Source organism: Vanessa cardui, chromosome 7 (assembly GCF_905220365.1).
Source record: "Vanessa cardui chromosome 7, ilVanCard2.1, whole genome shotgun sequence".
In the NCBI taxonomy this organism is placed as follows: domain Eukaryota; kingdom Metazoa; phylum Arthropoda; class Insecta; order Lepidoptera; family Nymphalidae; genus Vanessa; species Vanessa cardui.
In genome coordinates this window covers 1752107-1767262 of record NC_061129.1, presented here as the reverse complement: position 1 = coordinate 1767262, position 15156 = coordinate 1752107, and the positions used below count along the sequence as shown (strand labels likewise).

General features: G+C 37.3%; 1 protein-coding gene across 1 annotated transcript in view; it reads right to left on the bottom strand.

Moving 5' to 3' along the window:
* Positions 1 to 15156, bottom strand: part of LOC124531169 (eEF1A lysine and N-terminal methyltransferase homolog) — a 35126-nt gene that overhangs the window by 8497 nt on the left and 11473 nt on the right. Inside the window, exons 5-6 of the mRNA XM_047105649.1 lie at positions 5872 to 6052; positions 5188 to 5365 (exon numbers count right to left, since the gene is read on the bottom strand). Of these exons, the coding sequence (XP_046961605.1) occupies positions 5188 to 5365; positions 5872 to 6052 (359 nt within the window). The remainder of the gene's footprint in view (positions 1 to 5187; positions 5366 to 5871; positions 6053 to 15156) is intronic.

The window sequence follows — 15156 nt, the reverse complement described above, 5'->3', positions numbered from 1 at the left end:
CATCTTCTCTATTGAAGTTCGGATGTTTTTGAATTTCAATAGCCTCGCGTATCATTCTAGGAATGAATCTGTGTTCTCTAGCGAGGATCTGTGGTTTATCAAATCGGATAAAATGGTTAGGTTTATCCAGAGCATGTTCACAGACTGCAGACTTAGAAGAACGCCTATTTTTGACATCTCCTATATGTTCCTTGACCCTGGTACCGATACTTCTCTTTGTTTGGCCTATGTAAGATAAACCACACTCACATTCGAGTTTATATACTCCTGCAGTTTGTAAAGGAATATTACTCTTGATAGGTCTCAAGAACTGGCTCACTTTCTTATGAGGCTTGTAAACGGTTTTAATTGAAGCTCGCTTCAAGATGTTGCCAATCCTGTCTGTAACTCCCTTCACATATGGTAGAAATGCAGGTTGTCGCTCAACTGTGGGTGGCTTGATACGGCTTCTGCGATGCTGGCGAGGCACGGGCAGCTTGTTCTGGTGGAGTGCAAGCTTGACCTGACGTAGCTCGTCCTCTAGGTGTTCAGCATCGCAGAGATGGTGGGCTCTCTGAAACAAAGATTTGCCAACGGTAGCTAACTGGCTAGGGTGGTGGTGCGAGTCACCATTGAGGTATTTGTTGGTGTGTGTGGGTTTCCTATAAACTGTGTGACTTAATGTATTGTCAGGATTCTTGATAATAAGGATGTCAAGGAAAGCTAAAGAATTATTTGCCTCTAATTCCATAGTAAATTGAATGTTTTTATTTATAGAATTAAGATGTACTAAAAATGGTGACTCGCACCACCACCCTAGCCAGTTAGCTACCGTTGGCAAATCTTTGTTTCAGAGAGCCCACCATCTCTGCGATGCTGAACACCTAGAGGACGAGCTACGTCAGGTCAAGCTTGCACTCCACCAGAACAAGCTGCCCGTGCCTCGCCAGCATCGCAGAAGCCGTATCAAGCCACCCACAGTTGAGCGACAACCTGCATTTCTACCATATGTGAAGGGAGTTACAGACAGGATTGGCAACATCTTGAAGCGAGCTTCAATTAAAACCGTTTACAAGCCTCATAAGAAAGTGAGCCAGTTCTTGAGACCTATCAAGAGTAATATTCCTTTACAAACTGCAGGAGTATATAAACTCGAATGTGAGTGTGGTTTATCTTACATAGGCCAAACAAAGAGAAGTATCGGTACCAGGGTCAAGGAACATATAGGAGATGTCAAAAATAGGCGTTCTTCTAAGTCTGCAGTCTGTGAACATGCTCTGGATAAACCTAACCATTTTATCCGATTTGATAAACCACAGATCCTCGCTAGAGAACACAGATTCATTCCTAGAATGATACGCGAGGCTATTGAAATTCAAAAACATCCGAACTTCAATAGAGAAGATGGTTGGAGACTTTCTAACACCTGGGATCCACTTATTAAAAATTTAAAATCCCAAATCCAACAGACTGCAAGACCTAAAGATACAGTTAGTGCCTTCTGCGTGCAACCGGAACGTTACTCAAGATATCAATTGAGAAATCGTTGGCGGTAGTTGTTAATAATATTTCCTTTGTTCTTCAAATAGACAAATGTCATCTTAGTCTGCCCGTGACCACGAACACTGCAAAGTGCTCGAAACGTCGGGATGTTTAAAAATAATTAATATACGCGATTCATCCGTTATAAATAGTTTTATTTAAATGTGTAATCATCGCGAAAATTTAAGACAACATTATGTGAACCAGTACGGACTGGAAACATCAAATCAAATTCGCCGGTTGGAGTACCTAAAAGTCAAACATGCCCGATACGTAACGTCCATGAACTTCCTGAAAAGATGCCGTGATAATAATCTCATTCCGGTTTGTGTAAGGATCGCACCTAAGAAGGACATAAAGCATGGTGATAAAATACTCAATCAGGCAAGTAAGAAATTATTGTTGCAACTCATCCGAGAACATCGATTTGACGCGCGACGGTTAACGGATCAAATTGACAACCTAAGTAAAGAACTCGAGTCGCGATTATCAAAAACAGATTGGCAAAAATGCTGCGATTTTACTAATAAACGAGCCGCTACAAAATATAATAACTTAAAATTAAAACAAATCAAAAAGTTCGAAAAACTCAGCGGAGTAAAATCAAATTATAAAAATTTCAATAATGGCAACACCGGGGAAATTCAAAAACCTGCGCGTACGTCACTTGTCAATCTGTCAAAACAAAGTTTAGATGAATCGACTATTGCGGTGTTAAACAAAGGCCTAAATTTTGCACCGGCTCCATCCAAAATACCGTTTGAAGACATTATTTGCAATGTAGAGGAGTGTCTTTTCAAAAATAACATCACAAAGGAAGACTCGGAAGCTATTCGACAGGACATTTCCAGTGTTTTACGTCGAAGCCGGCCACCGAAAAGAAACCTTACTCGTGATGAATCTATTGCACTGAAGAACTTACGCAACAATAAAGACATTACAGTCCTCCGAGCAGATAAGGGAAACGCGACCGTTGTGATGGATACGTGTGATTATAACCAGAAAATTTCCGCGATTTTATCGGATGTAAAAACTTATAAAAAAGTAACTAAAGACCCTACTAATAACATTCTTAAAAAGACATCCGCATTAATATCAAAACATCAAGAAAAACTAAATCTGGATAAAAAAATCACTCGTGCCTACATGTGCAAAGCCTCCAAAACTGTATGGGTTACCTAAGATCCACAAAACTGGTGCTCCGCTGCGTCCTATTGTAAGCCAAATCGATACACCAACATATAGATTGGCTCAACACATAGCAAGGACACTATCACCCCTCCGAGGACACACTGCGGCGTATGTCAAGGATTCTTACCAGTTTGTTGGTGAAATCAAAGACCTTAAATTAACCAACAACGAGACAATGGTTAGTTTTGATGTCCAGTCATTGTTTACCTGCTTACCCATACAAGACTGCATCGAAATTGTCAAGAGGAAACTACAGACACACAACATGCCTATTGAATATGCAGAGCTGTTACATCACTGCCTCACATCTGGTTATTTATTGTGGAATGATGAATTCTATGTACAAGTTGACGGGGTAGCCATGGGTTCTCCAGTATCCCCCGTGGTCGCCGATTTATTCATGGAAGACCTGGAGGAGAGGGCTCTTCGCTCCGGACCTATAACACCTAGGTTTTATAAACGGTACGTAGATGACACTTTCACAATATTACCTAGTGATCTGACATCTGCATTTTTAGTACATCTTAATTCTATAAATAAAAACATTCAATTTACTATGGAATTAGAGGCAAATAATTCTTTAGCTTTCCTTGACATCCTTATTATCAAGAATCCTGACAATACATTAAGTCACACAGTTTATAGGAAACCCACACACACCAACAAATACCTCAATGGTGACTCGCACCACCACCCTAGCCAGTTAGCTACCGTTGGCAAATCTTTGTTTCAGAGAGCCCACCATCTCTGCGATGCTGAACACCTAGAGGACGAGCTACGTCAGGTCAAGCTTGCACTCCACCAGAACAAGCTGCCCGTGCCTCGCCAGCATCGCAGAAGCCGTATCAAGCCACCCACAGTTGAGCGACAACCTGCATTTCTACCATATGTGAAGGGAGTTACAGACAGGATTGGCAACATCTTGAAGCGAGCTTCAATTAAAACCGTTTACAAGCCTCATAAGAAAGTGAGCCAGTTCTTGAGACCTATCAAGAGTAATATTCCTTTACAAACTGCAGGAGTATATAAACTCGAATGTGAGTGTGGTTTATCTTACATAGGCCAAACAAAGAGAAGTATCGGTACCAGGGTCAAGGAACATATAGGAGATGTCAAAAATAGGCGTTCTTCTAAGTCTGCAGTCTGTGAACATGCTCTGGATAAACCTAACCATTTTATCCGATTTGATAAACCACAGATCCTCGCTAGAGAACACAGATTCATTCCTAGAATGATACGCGAGGCTATTGAAATTCAAAAACATCCGAACTTCAATAGAGAAGATGGTTGGAGACTTTCTAACACCTGGGATCCACTTATTAAAAATTTAAAATCCCAAATCCAACAGACTGCAAGACCTAAAGATACAGTTAGTGCCTTCTGCGTGCAACCGGAACGTTACTCAAGATATCAATTGAGAAATCGTTGGCGGTAGTTGTTAATAATATTTCCTTTGTTCTTCAAATAGACAAATGTCATCTTAGTCTGCCCGTGACCACGAACACTGCAAAGTGCTCGAAACGTCGGGATGTTTAAAAATAATTAATATACGCGATTCATCCGTTATAAATAGTTTTATTTAAATGTGTAATCATCGCGAAAATTTAAGACAACACCATTGAATTAATTAAATTTAGTGTGAGGCAAGCTTGAGAAGGACAACGGCATTTTTTTTACGCCTAAAACCTGTCGGTCATTTATCATAAAACGAGTGAAGCTGCGGGAGGAAACTAGTAGATATATTTACAAAATTTGTTAAAATGTGAAGTCCAGGGTAGAGAGATTTTGTTGAATTTATATTTCGTAACAGTTCAGTAAGTATAAAAAGTAATATTTAATTAGTTAATGTTATTTTCGTAAATCTACAAGCGCGTTAGCGTAGGTGACGCTGTACAAAGCGTCTAGCACTGTTTCAAATATATAAGAGAGAAGAATTAATAAATCAGATCCTAACATTTCTTCGTAAATATTAATTAAATCATCTAAACACAAATACATACACGATAAACGTGTACATAGAACTCGATATCTATTAAAATTTCTAAAATATCATTCAAAATTACTGATATCATACTTACAAAATAAAAAATGCCCTAACTTATAGCTGTGAAGTATTCCACCAGGTAATATTTTGTTGTTAAATTAGCACTTTCAATTCCATCTGTTTTTTTACATAAGATTCAAGCCATTTGAAAGCTTACAAGATATTTGAACATTTACAAATACCATATTGCTGTTGATACTGGTGAATATATTTTAAAACACTTTAGATACAACTTGCAAAACAGAAAGGGGTCGGTAGTTTCCAGGATCAGATTCAGATGCTAGAACAGAACACCTCAGGATTTGAGGCTTTATCTAACCACTAGACCAACAGGGCAATCATCAGTCTTATGCACAGGATTTGAGGCTTTATCGAACCACTAGACCAACGGGCAATCATGAGTCATATGTAGTGACGTCACACGTTCTCACCGGTCTTGAGCCTGGCCTCGGACTGCACGAGGAACTGGTTGGCGAGGAACACGAGTCGGCGGTGCGCGGCGCCGTCCACGTCCACGTCCTCCACCACGAACTCGCCCGACACGGCCGAGCGGCCCGCGCGCACGCGCACGCGCCGCCCCACCGCGCTGCCCAGCGACAGGAACGGGATCTGCCACCGCAACCTTTAGCTATACTGGCTGTAACTGCCTGACATATTTGAGCTGGCTGACTATGGAGCGACACGAACGGGATCTGCGCGCCGGAAGCACGTCACTAGTGCTTTCATACAAACTTTATCTATATTCATTTAATTGCCTAAGATTTTTGGGTTGGCTCTTCTTTGATCCAACTTGAAGGCTTCATGGGCCAGTGGTCAGTACTGGCACAATGATAAAATCTTAGATCTCATGGCTGGTGGCATGGACGGTGTACAAAAACTAGTGGTCACAACATTAAATTATGGTCATTATCAATCATCATCAACAGCATTTTAAGTTCCTACTGTTGGGGTAAGGGCCCTTTGAGGAGAAGGATTGGAACATATTTCACCACGCTGCTCCAATGCGGCTTGGAGGAGTACACATGTGGCAGAATATCTATGAAATTAGACGAATGCAGGTTTCCTCACGATGTTTTCCTTCACAATTATGGTCACTTGTCTAAAATAATCCTAACCTGTCCGCTGAAGCCGTAAGGGGCGAGCATCTTGGCTGAGTGCGCTAACTCGTCCTTCACGGCGTCGAGGCTTTCGAAGAGGTGTCCTCTCCTCAGTACGGCGACCACCAGTCTACCGAACCTGGCCGAGTCCTGCAGCTGACGCCGACCCGCGGGCGTGCCGAACAGCCACTCCGACTCCCTGAAATTTTAATAAACAAAAACACGTAAATAACCACGACACGATCAGCTATTATAATTCCTTGTCCTCTTCCGCCACGAAGGTTATATAGGTATTATCTCTGTACAAAGGTCATAAATACAAAAGTAACTCTCTTTGTCTTAGAAACAAAATATTTTTTTTTTTTTTATGGTATAGGTTGGCGGACGAGCATATGGGCCACCTGATGGTAAGTGGTCACCATCACCCATAGACAATGACGCTGTGAGAAATATTAACTATTCCTTACATCGTCACTGCGCTACTAACCTTGGGAACTAAGATGTTATGTCCCTTGTGCCTGTAGTTACACTGGCTCACTCACCCTTCAAACCGGAACACAACAATACTGACTACTGTTATTTGGCGGTAGAATAACTGATGAGTGGGTGGTACCTACCCAGACGGGCTCGCACAAAGCCCTACCACCAAGAAATATCCGTCCTTAGGGTTCACCGCCCATGGATATCTGCAATACCTGTGGGTTTGCCGGTACCATGTCGGCCTTTAAGGAATGAGTACGCTCTTTTTAAGTCGTGTCGATTTCGGAAAAACCGCCCACGAATTCAGGTTCCATAGAATGGTAGTGCGAGACAGAAAACGACTTAAAATCGCGCTGCTGTGTAGTAATTTAAAACCACTCATCAGATCCAGTAACTATAATATTTTAAATACTATTAATTAAACTAACTTCTGTAAATCGATCGATCGAAGGATATTATTGGCCGAGAGCTTGACTAAACTTTGATGTTCATTACTCCGCGAAACAAATTTCGTTTTAACTGGTTTTAAATTGTATAGTGGAATCGTTTTTAGAAAACATATTGTTTGATATTGATCAAGAATCATTAATAATGTATCATAATATTCAGTCGGAACAGCATATCTTCCATTTACCAATGGATACTTATGATCAAATTTATAGTCATGATTTTTTTTTCAAATACAGATAACAAAGTTAAGATAATTTAATTAATTTAGAAGTCGGTTATACTAGCATTCCATATTTAAAAAATCTTTTGAAATAATTATATAATAAAGATTTTTTAAACTTTTAAACTAAATCAAATTACACGCGTATTTCAAACAGTCAAACCGTTGATGAATCTTTAGCGATGACAGTTGAGGCGAGGCGGAACGGATTGCGCGCTCAAAATAGTGTCAAGTGAAATTACCGACCGTTATGAATCAGTGTGACGCTGAAATAAACACGGATCCGCATTCAAGAATCCGCCTCGCGAATGCGGCCGCTGCAGTCGCAGCTGATACGCGGCAGGAGTTAATTTTATTGCGTTGCCAAGTAAACCATGTATCGTTTACCTGACATGCTGGTCAGATATATTTCAGCAACCGGTTTTCAGCAACTGGTTCATGGCCTCCTCTCCTTTGAGAAGAAAATTTGGAACATATTACATCAAGCGGTTCCAATGCGGGTTGGTGGAATACACATGTGGCAGAATTTCTATGAAATTAGACACATGCACGTTTCCTCACGATGTTTTCCGTCACCGCTGAGCACGAGATGAATTATAAACACAAATAAAGCACATGAATATTTAGTAATGCTAATCTAGATTTGAACACGCAATCTTCGGTAAAGATGCGCGCCTTTTAACCACTGTACCATCTCGGCTCTTAGCCAAATTGGGGCATTATTACATTGCAAAAGTGTGTGCACAAATGATGGCCCCGTGGTTAGAACGCGTGCATCTTAACCGATGATTGCGGGTTCAAATCCAGGCAAGCACCGCTGATTCATGTGCTTAATTTGTCTTTATAATTCATCTCGTGCTCAGCAGTGAAGGAAAACATCGTAAGGAAACCTGCATGTGACAAATTTCATAGAAATTCTGCCACATGTGTATTCCACCAACCCGCATTGGAACAGCGTGGTGGAATATGTTCCAAACCTTCTCCTCAAAGGGAGAGGAGGCCTTTAGCCCAGCATTGGGAATTTACAGGCTGTTGTTGTTGTTGTTGTTGTGCACAAATCAGTGCACCTGCTCTCATTTGATGTAACAGAAATTCAAACATCTGAAATCTTTCAAACACAGGACCAACATTTTTAACATGCTTTCGGAATATTTGTTGGCAGAGAATAACGTTCATTCAGGTTTGCCAATAAATAATAAATATAATGTTAAAAAGGCTTTAAATAATTTGTTTTATTATCGATAAATTATTATTATTTAAACGAATTTAATTATCGGATAAGAGTAACTACTGACTTCCTTATTATTCCTTCTCGGAACAACGAAAATTCCAAACCGATAGTAACTTTAAATTTTATTGATGAGACTTAATGAAATTTGGCACGGACGTCGATTATGTCCTCATATAAAAGTTTTAAATATATGCAATAATAAAACCATTTATTACAGTTTGTACGTGATAATTTTATCAACATACGTGCCCTATTTACATCAGAAGGTTTTGGAAAATCTCAAATGACCGTCTAAAAAATAGTAAGTAAAGTAAAGATGTACTATCTTTATTTTCGAATCCATACTTTTAAACTGTGTAAACTATTTCAAATTACTAATACTTTTAATAATATGTAATTATAAAAGAGTGTTACGTAAAACTTCGCGAAGTATTAACGCGTGGGTACGCTGATCTAGTTTCTAGTGTACTAATCTTTACCCGCATCTCTGTCCACCAAAACTAAGTGGGGAATGCTGTTGTGCGGTCGTAAGTGTTAAGTATTTAAGATCCCTTGCCCATCCTTGGGGCAAAACCTTACTTCAAACCAAATATCATTAAATTCTTAAATGTTAAAAAAGAGTAACTACTGATTTTCTTGCCGGTTCTTCTCGGTAGAATCTACTTTTCGAACCGGTGGTAGCTTCACTTGGTTGTAAAATGACGATTCATAAGTGCTTGTAAAAGCCTACTAGAATAAAGTTTATTTTGATTTGATTTGATTCGGTTCAGCAGTTCAACTTAAAAAATCTTAAAAAATCTCAGTTCAAAATTAAAGCAAGTAAAACTTTGAATTATGTAAAATCGAAACAGACAAACAGACGGACAGACCTTTCGCATTTATTATATTAATAAAGATTACCGTAAGACTGACACCATGCCAAGTGATTAAATTAATGATTGTTTGACATTTAATACCGTTATATTTAATAATTATTTATTAATTTATTTCATATGTACTGATTTATGGGAATGTAAGGTTAGCACCTACTTATTATTTGTTTTGCCTCCAAGTAGTATTTAATTTAAGACCATACCATTTTACTACACAAAGATTATAATATTTTAGTTCTCAAAAATGACTAATTGTTTTTTCAGTACCAATGATGGCCCATCTCGCTATTATAAAAAAAAAAAACTTTTATAACACAGTTCTACGTCGTAGTGCGGTATTATTTTTATGACTATTGTGTAATGTAACTATTGATTCGATATTTATTTAATTTATTGGGTAATATTAACTGTTGAAACTAACCATTTTCATTACATAGTATAAAACAAAGTCGCTTACCGTTGTCTGTCTCTATGTATGCTAAAATCTTTCAAATTACGCTACGGATTTTGATTACGAAATACAAGTAAAGAAGCAAGAAACAAATCTGTAGTATATTTAGTATCAGCATTGCACCCGTGCGAAGTCAGGATGGGGCGCTAGTGTTGTATAAGGGTCGCGTAGAGTTAATCTAAGATTATGGCATGTGAGCTGTATCATTGTTATATAAATATTAAAATCACCATTATTAATACAAAGCTCGTATTGAATTACAAATAAAATAAATATTAATTCATTAATTAATTGAAGCTGCAAAGATAGCTAGCTAACTAAATGTTAACCATTTCTTACATCACCAATTCGCCACCGACCATCTACATATTTTTTTATTCCATAATAAAGTATTTTTATTTTTAATGGTCTCAGGCAACAGCCGATGATGAAAACACGTTAAATTATAATTAACTATTTTCTTGATAGTATCTTTATCATCTTTAAAATTAATTAATTAATCCGTGAAGCGTTATTAGTTATATACCAACTATTTTTTAAATTTACATAAAAATAATTAACCTCAATATCCTTACACTTTAACCTACCTGTAGAATTAAAAAAAAATACAATCCAATATACTGGCACACGCACACCTATGGACCAATTATATTTCTAATACACAGATAATTAATTATCTTTTACTGAACGACTACCAGAGTTCCGTTCCAGTTGGAGTTTGGATAGAATATAAGCTTGCGTTTGAACGTTTTTGTTTACCGCAGAATAGGTAGGAGGCAACTGACCTGTATATATACAAACTGTTCGCAATTTGAAGCGTACATCTATAAACATATCCTCTCAGTTGCTTTATATAAATTTCCACGTGTACGATGTTCGAAAATATAAACTAGTGCAACACAAGACAGGCCAATTCTGCTAACTTAGATATATGTAATAGCCTAGATGGCCCTGTCGTTAGAAAGCGTACACCATAACCGCTGATTGCGGGTTCAAATCCAAGCAAGCACCGCTGAATTTTCATGTGGTTAATTTGCGTTTATAATTCATCTCTGCTCGGTGGTGAAGGAAAACATCGTGAGGAAACATGTATGTGTCTATTTTCAAATTCTGCCAAATGTATATTAATTAAACCACATTTTAGCGTGGTGGAATATGCAATGTCATCTCATCATGTAATGGACATCATGCGTTCCCGATTCTATTCGGATGCAACTTCGACTATTCCTTACAAAAATTAACAGCAACAAAATTAATCAGCTTATTCGAAACTGAGGAGCAATTTTACTTATTTATATCGATACGATACGATACGATAGCAATTAGATTGCGATCCCACTTTGATCAGATCGCGACTATATCGTTGCCTTGTAGAATTGAAAAACGTCTGATTTCGATTCGATTGCGAAAACTAAAAAAATATGAATTATTATTAAACGAAAAACTTTTTAATTAATTACCTGTGACAAGAAATAACTTTGTTTTAATTTAAAAAAAATTACGATTTTGAACTTAAGTTAAAATACATGAAATACATCGTTAGTAGAAAGGAAGAAGGAAGGCTGAAGCGCCAAGATATAGGGGTTTTTGGGAAGAAGGTCTAAACTAAAATTTAGTTTCAAGTCAGGGTCATAAGAAGTTATTGGTTTTTTTAAAGTTTTATCAACGTCCAATAAGTCAGTTAAAATTTTTCGGTATTCTCGTAAATCAGAATTTTTGAAATGAAATCCGGGTTGATTTTCTTGTGTCCTGAGCTAACCATCAGTTTTGGTAATGTCGTGTGGTATTTACCGACACATTGGATTATGAGAACGAGGTAAAGGAGTGACCTATATCGACCACGACAGGCAAACTCAAGGGAGAGCGACCAACAGCCAACGACGCAGGACAAACTACAGTGCACAGGCAAAACCCATTCTCTAAATCAGATAAAACGGCATATTGACACTGCGTGAAGGAGTTAAGGCGCAGAACTGCATAACTTTCGGACTCCATGATTTGAGTATGAATTGTTCTCTAGAAAAACCCACTAACTTTTTATCGACTCGATCCGGGATTTGAATTCAGAACCTCAGGATCTGCGGCCTTATATCTAGCTTTTACGCTCATTAGGCAATCAATGACAAATTACTGATGATAGATACAGCATACAAAGTTTATTAGTGACGCCGTTCCAGTAAATAAAAAACATTATTTTTACAAAAAAATGAAATTGCTGATAATCATGTTAAAAATAAAATATGACACGTCGACGCATTTACATTATTAACGCGAAGGGAATAGGGGCGAGAATGCAAGAGCGTGTCCTTGCGAAACCGCATCGGGCACACATCCAACCACCTCCACACTTGAATAACTGTATTGTTGATGTTCCTAAATAACGCAGATGTAAATAAAGCTCTTCGATATTTTAATGTAAACAGACTATTTTTAACACAAAAGTGGGTGTGGTGTCTTATCGTGAAAACAACATACGTCACGTTTTACTTAATATTTTTTTTTATGTGGATGTGATAGGGATTTGTGCAAGCCCATCTGGGTAGGTACCACCACCTTTCAGTTATTCTACCGCCAAACAACAGTACTGTTGTGTGTACCAGTGTAACTACAGGCACAAGGGACATAGCATCTTAGTTCCCAAGGTTGTAAGGTTGGGTGATGGTGACCAGTTACCATCAGGTGGCCCACAAGCTCGTCCGACAAATTAATCCATAAAAAAATTAATGTTATAGGGGACAAACGAGCAGGAGGTTCACCCGATGGAAAGTGACTACCACCGCCCATAGACATCTGCAACACCAGGGGGCTTGCAGGTGCGTTGCCGGCTTTTAAGGAGTGCGCTCTTTTCTTGAAGGTTCCCAAGTTTGGAAAAATCGACGGCGAAAGCTGGTTCCGCAGAGTGGTTGTGCGAGGTTGAAAATGTCTTAAAAATCGCGATGTTCTGGATTTTTGGACATCAAGATGGTACGTGATTTAATTTACAACCAATTTATAAATATACTTCAAATCAAATCAAAAGATTCTTTATTCAACTAGGCTCAAAAAAAAAACTAAATTGAAATCGGTTCATTCGGTTCGGGAGCTATGATGCCACGGACAGACAGACACACAGACAGACAGACAGACAGACACGTCAAACTTATAACACCCCTCTTTTTGCGTCGGGGGTTAAAAAGGCACTTGTAAATCGTTAAAAGTAGATTCTACCACTATGAAACTTCAAGAAACTCAGTACGTATTGTTCCAATACTTCAAATACAATACCAATAAATGTATATATGTATTCTGCCTCAAAATAATAAAGATAAAGTCCACACTTTTTACATGAAAATAATTAGTATTCAAATTTTTGATTACAAAAAGTTTTTTTTAATCCAGTCCAAGTCCGTTCGGATATCCACTCAGAACACTCAGAAAAAAACATCAAAATATGTCCGTTCAATTTAGAGGAGTTCAGTGACATACAGACATATATGTACCTAAAGGTAGCTTTGTATCGGTCCTGTTTTCATTCCAATTGGTATGACACTAGCTTGGCAATAGTTAGTTATCTTTAAAATGAATTGAATTTTAACCAGGGCCGGATTTAGATGAGGGCAACACTGGATTTCAACAAGAGTTAAAAAAAGTTAACCGTCAATATTATATGTAACTAACGACCCGCCGCAACTTCGCACGGGTGTAATACTGATACTAATTAATATACTAGAGAGTTTGTTTATTTACGACATCAAATTAGAAACTTCTACAATTATTAGTGTTTCTTTACTATATTGTATATGTATTATATGCGAAAACCTTCCTCTCGAATCGCTCTATCTATTTAAAAAAACCGCATTACAATCCGTTGCATATTTTTTAAGATCTAAGCATACATAGGGACAGACAGCGGTAAGCGAATTTGTCATATCCTACTATGGGCGCTATACGCACGGGTGCAATGATATGACATCACAGTAGAAACTTCTAAAATTATCAGTGTTTGACCATTTATTATATTATATAAAACCTTCTTCTCGAGACACTCTTTCTATTAAAAAAAACCGCATCAAACTCCATTGCGTAGTTTTAAAGATTTAAGCATACATTCCCTATGTATAGGGACAGAAGAAGCGACTTTGTTTTATACTAAAAAATAATAATAATAAATATTGGACAACATCACATAAATTACTCTGATCCCAATGCAAGTTGCTAAAGCACTTGTGCTATGGAAAATCAGAAGTAATATAACGACGGTACCATTGACACCCAGACCCAAGATAACATAGAAAACTAATGAATTTTCTACATCGAATCAGCTGGGAATCGAACCCAGGACCTCGGAGTGTACCCATGAAAATCGGTGTACACTACTCGACCAAGGAGGTTATCATAGGAGGAATATACTAGTGATATTCTTCTTGATTATTAATAACAGTTCTAAAAGTTATAGATAGGAAACGAAAAAAGGAAAGAAAAAAGATCATTTGTAAACTATTGTAAAACCCAACTGACTGAAAATAAAAATTTGCGGAGGCCACTTATTCTCTCCCTCACGTCATCCAGATCTCTAAATCCGTCCCCGATCTTATCACGAAAACGCTTGAGATATAAATAAAATAGTAGAAATAATAAATATTTCAGTATAATATCTGTAAATTTATTTGCGTAGTAGTTTTTGTATATGACGTAAAAATTCCGCTGGATACATAAATCACAGCCGGGATCAACTTTGAAGTAGCTTCTACTACGTGTGGTTTTGCTGTAGTTGATTATAATTTTACGAAATTAACTACTTATTTAGTTTAGTGTAATATTATATTTTTTCTAGCTGTGCCCGCAATCTTATACGAGTCTCAATTTAACAAAAAATAATATTGTAGCCTAAGTTACTCCCTATTATATCAGTTATCTGCCAGTGAAAATCCCGTCAAAATCGGTCCAGCCGTTCTAGAGATTAGCTAAAACAAACAGACAGACAAACAAAAATTGTAAAAATTGTTATATTGGTATATGAACCGAGTAGGTATACACGCATTGAGTAAAAAAGGGCTACTTTAATATTACAAACAGACACTCCAATTTTATTATATGTATGTATAGATAATGAATAATGAATCCACAAAAAAGGTTAAGAAATTTAATTGAAATTTGAAACCGTATCGTATATAAATTAAAAAAAAAAAAAAAAAAAAAAAAAAAAAACAATATAATAATATTCGTAGTCTGTGCTTAATTAATTTCGAAATTTCTAGACGGATTCTAAAATGTGCACAGGTATCTATGTACATATACTGGGAAATGCTAATGTTGCCAGAGGACGTTTAGAAAACATTATGCATGAAAAATATTTGAATGACGAAGACTGTTCTTTTTATTATTTTCAAATGATTATTTTTAAAGAAATATTACTTTTGGAAATTTCTGTTATTTCTTTAAAAGAAAACATCGCTTCAATTTCTAGAAATATTAAGCATCATTTACATTGCCAGTGCTATAAATGTTGGAAATGATATCCCTTCTAAACGGAACAAAACTAAGTAGAGCTATTTAGCGGTATAACAATTAATCGCTTACAAAGACGGACTTACACAAAGCCATTTATAAAAACGAATAC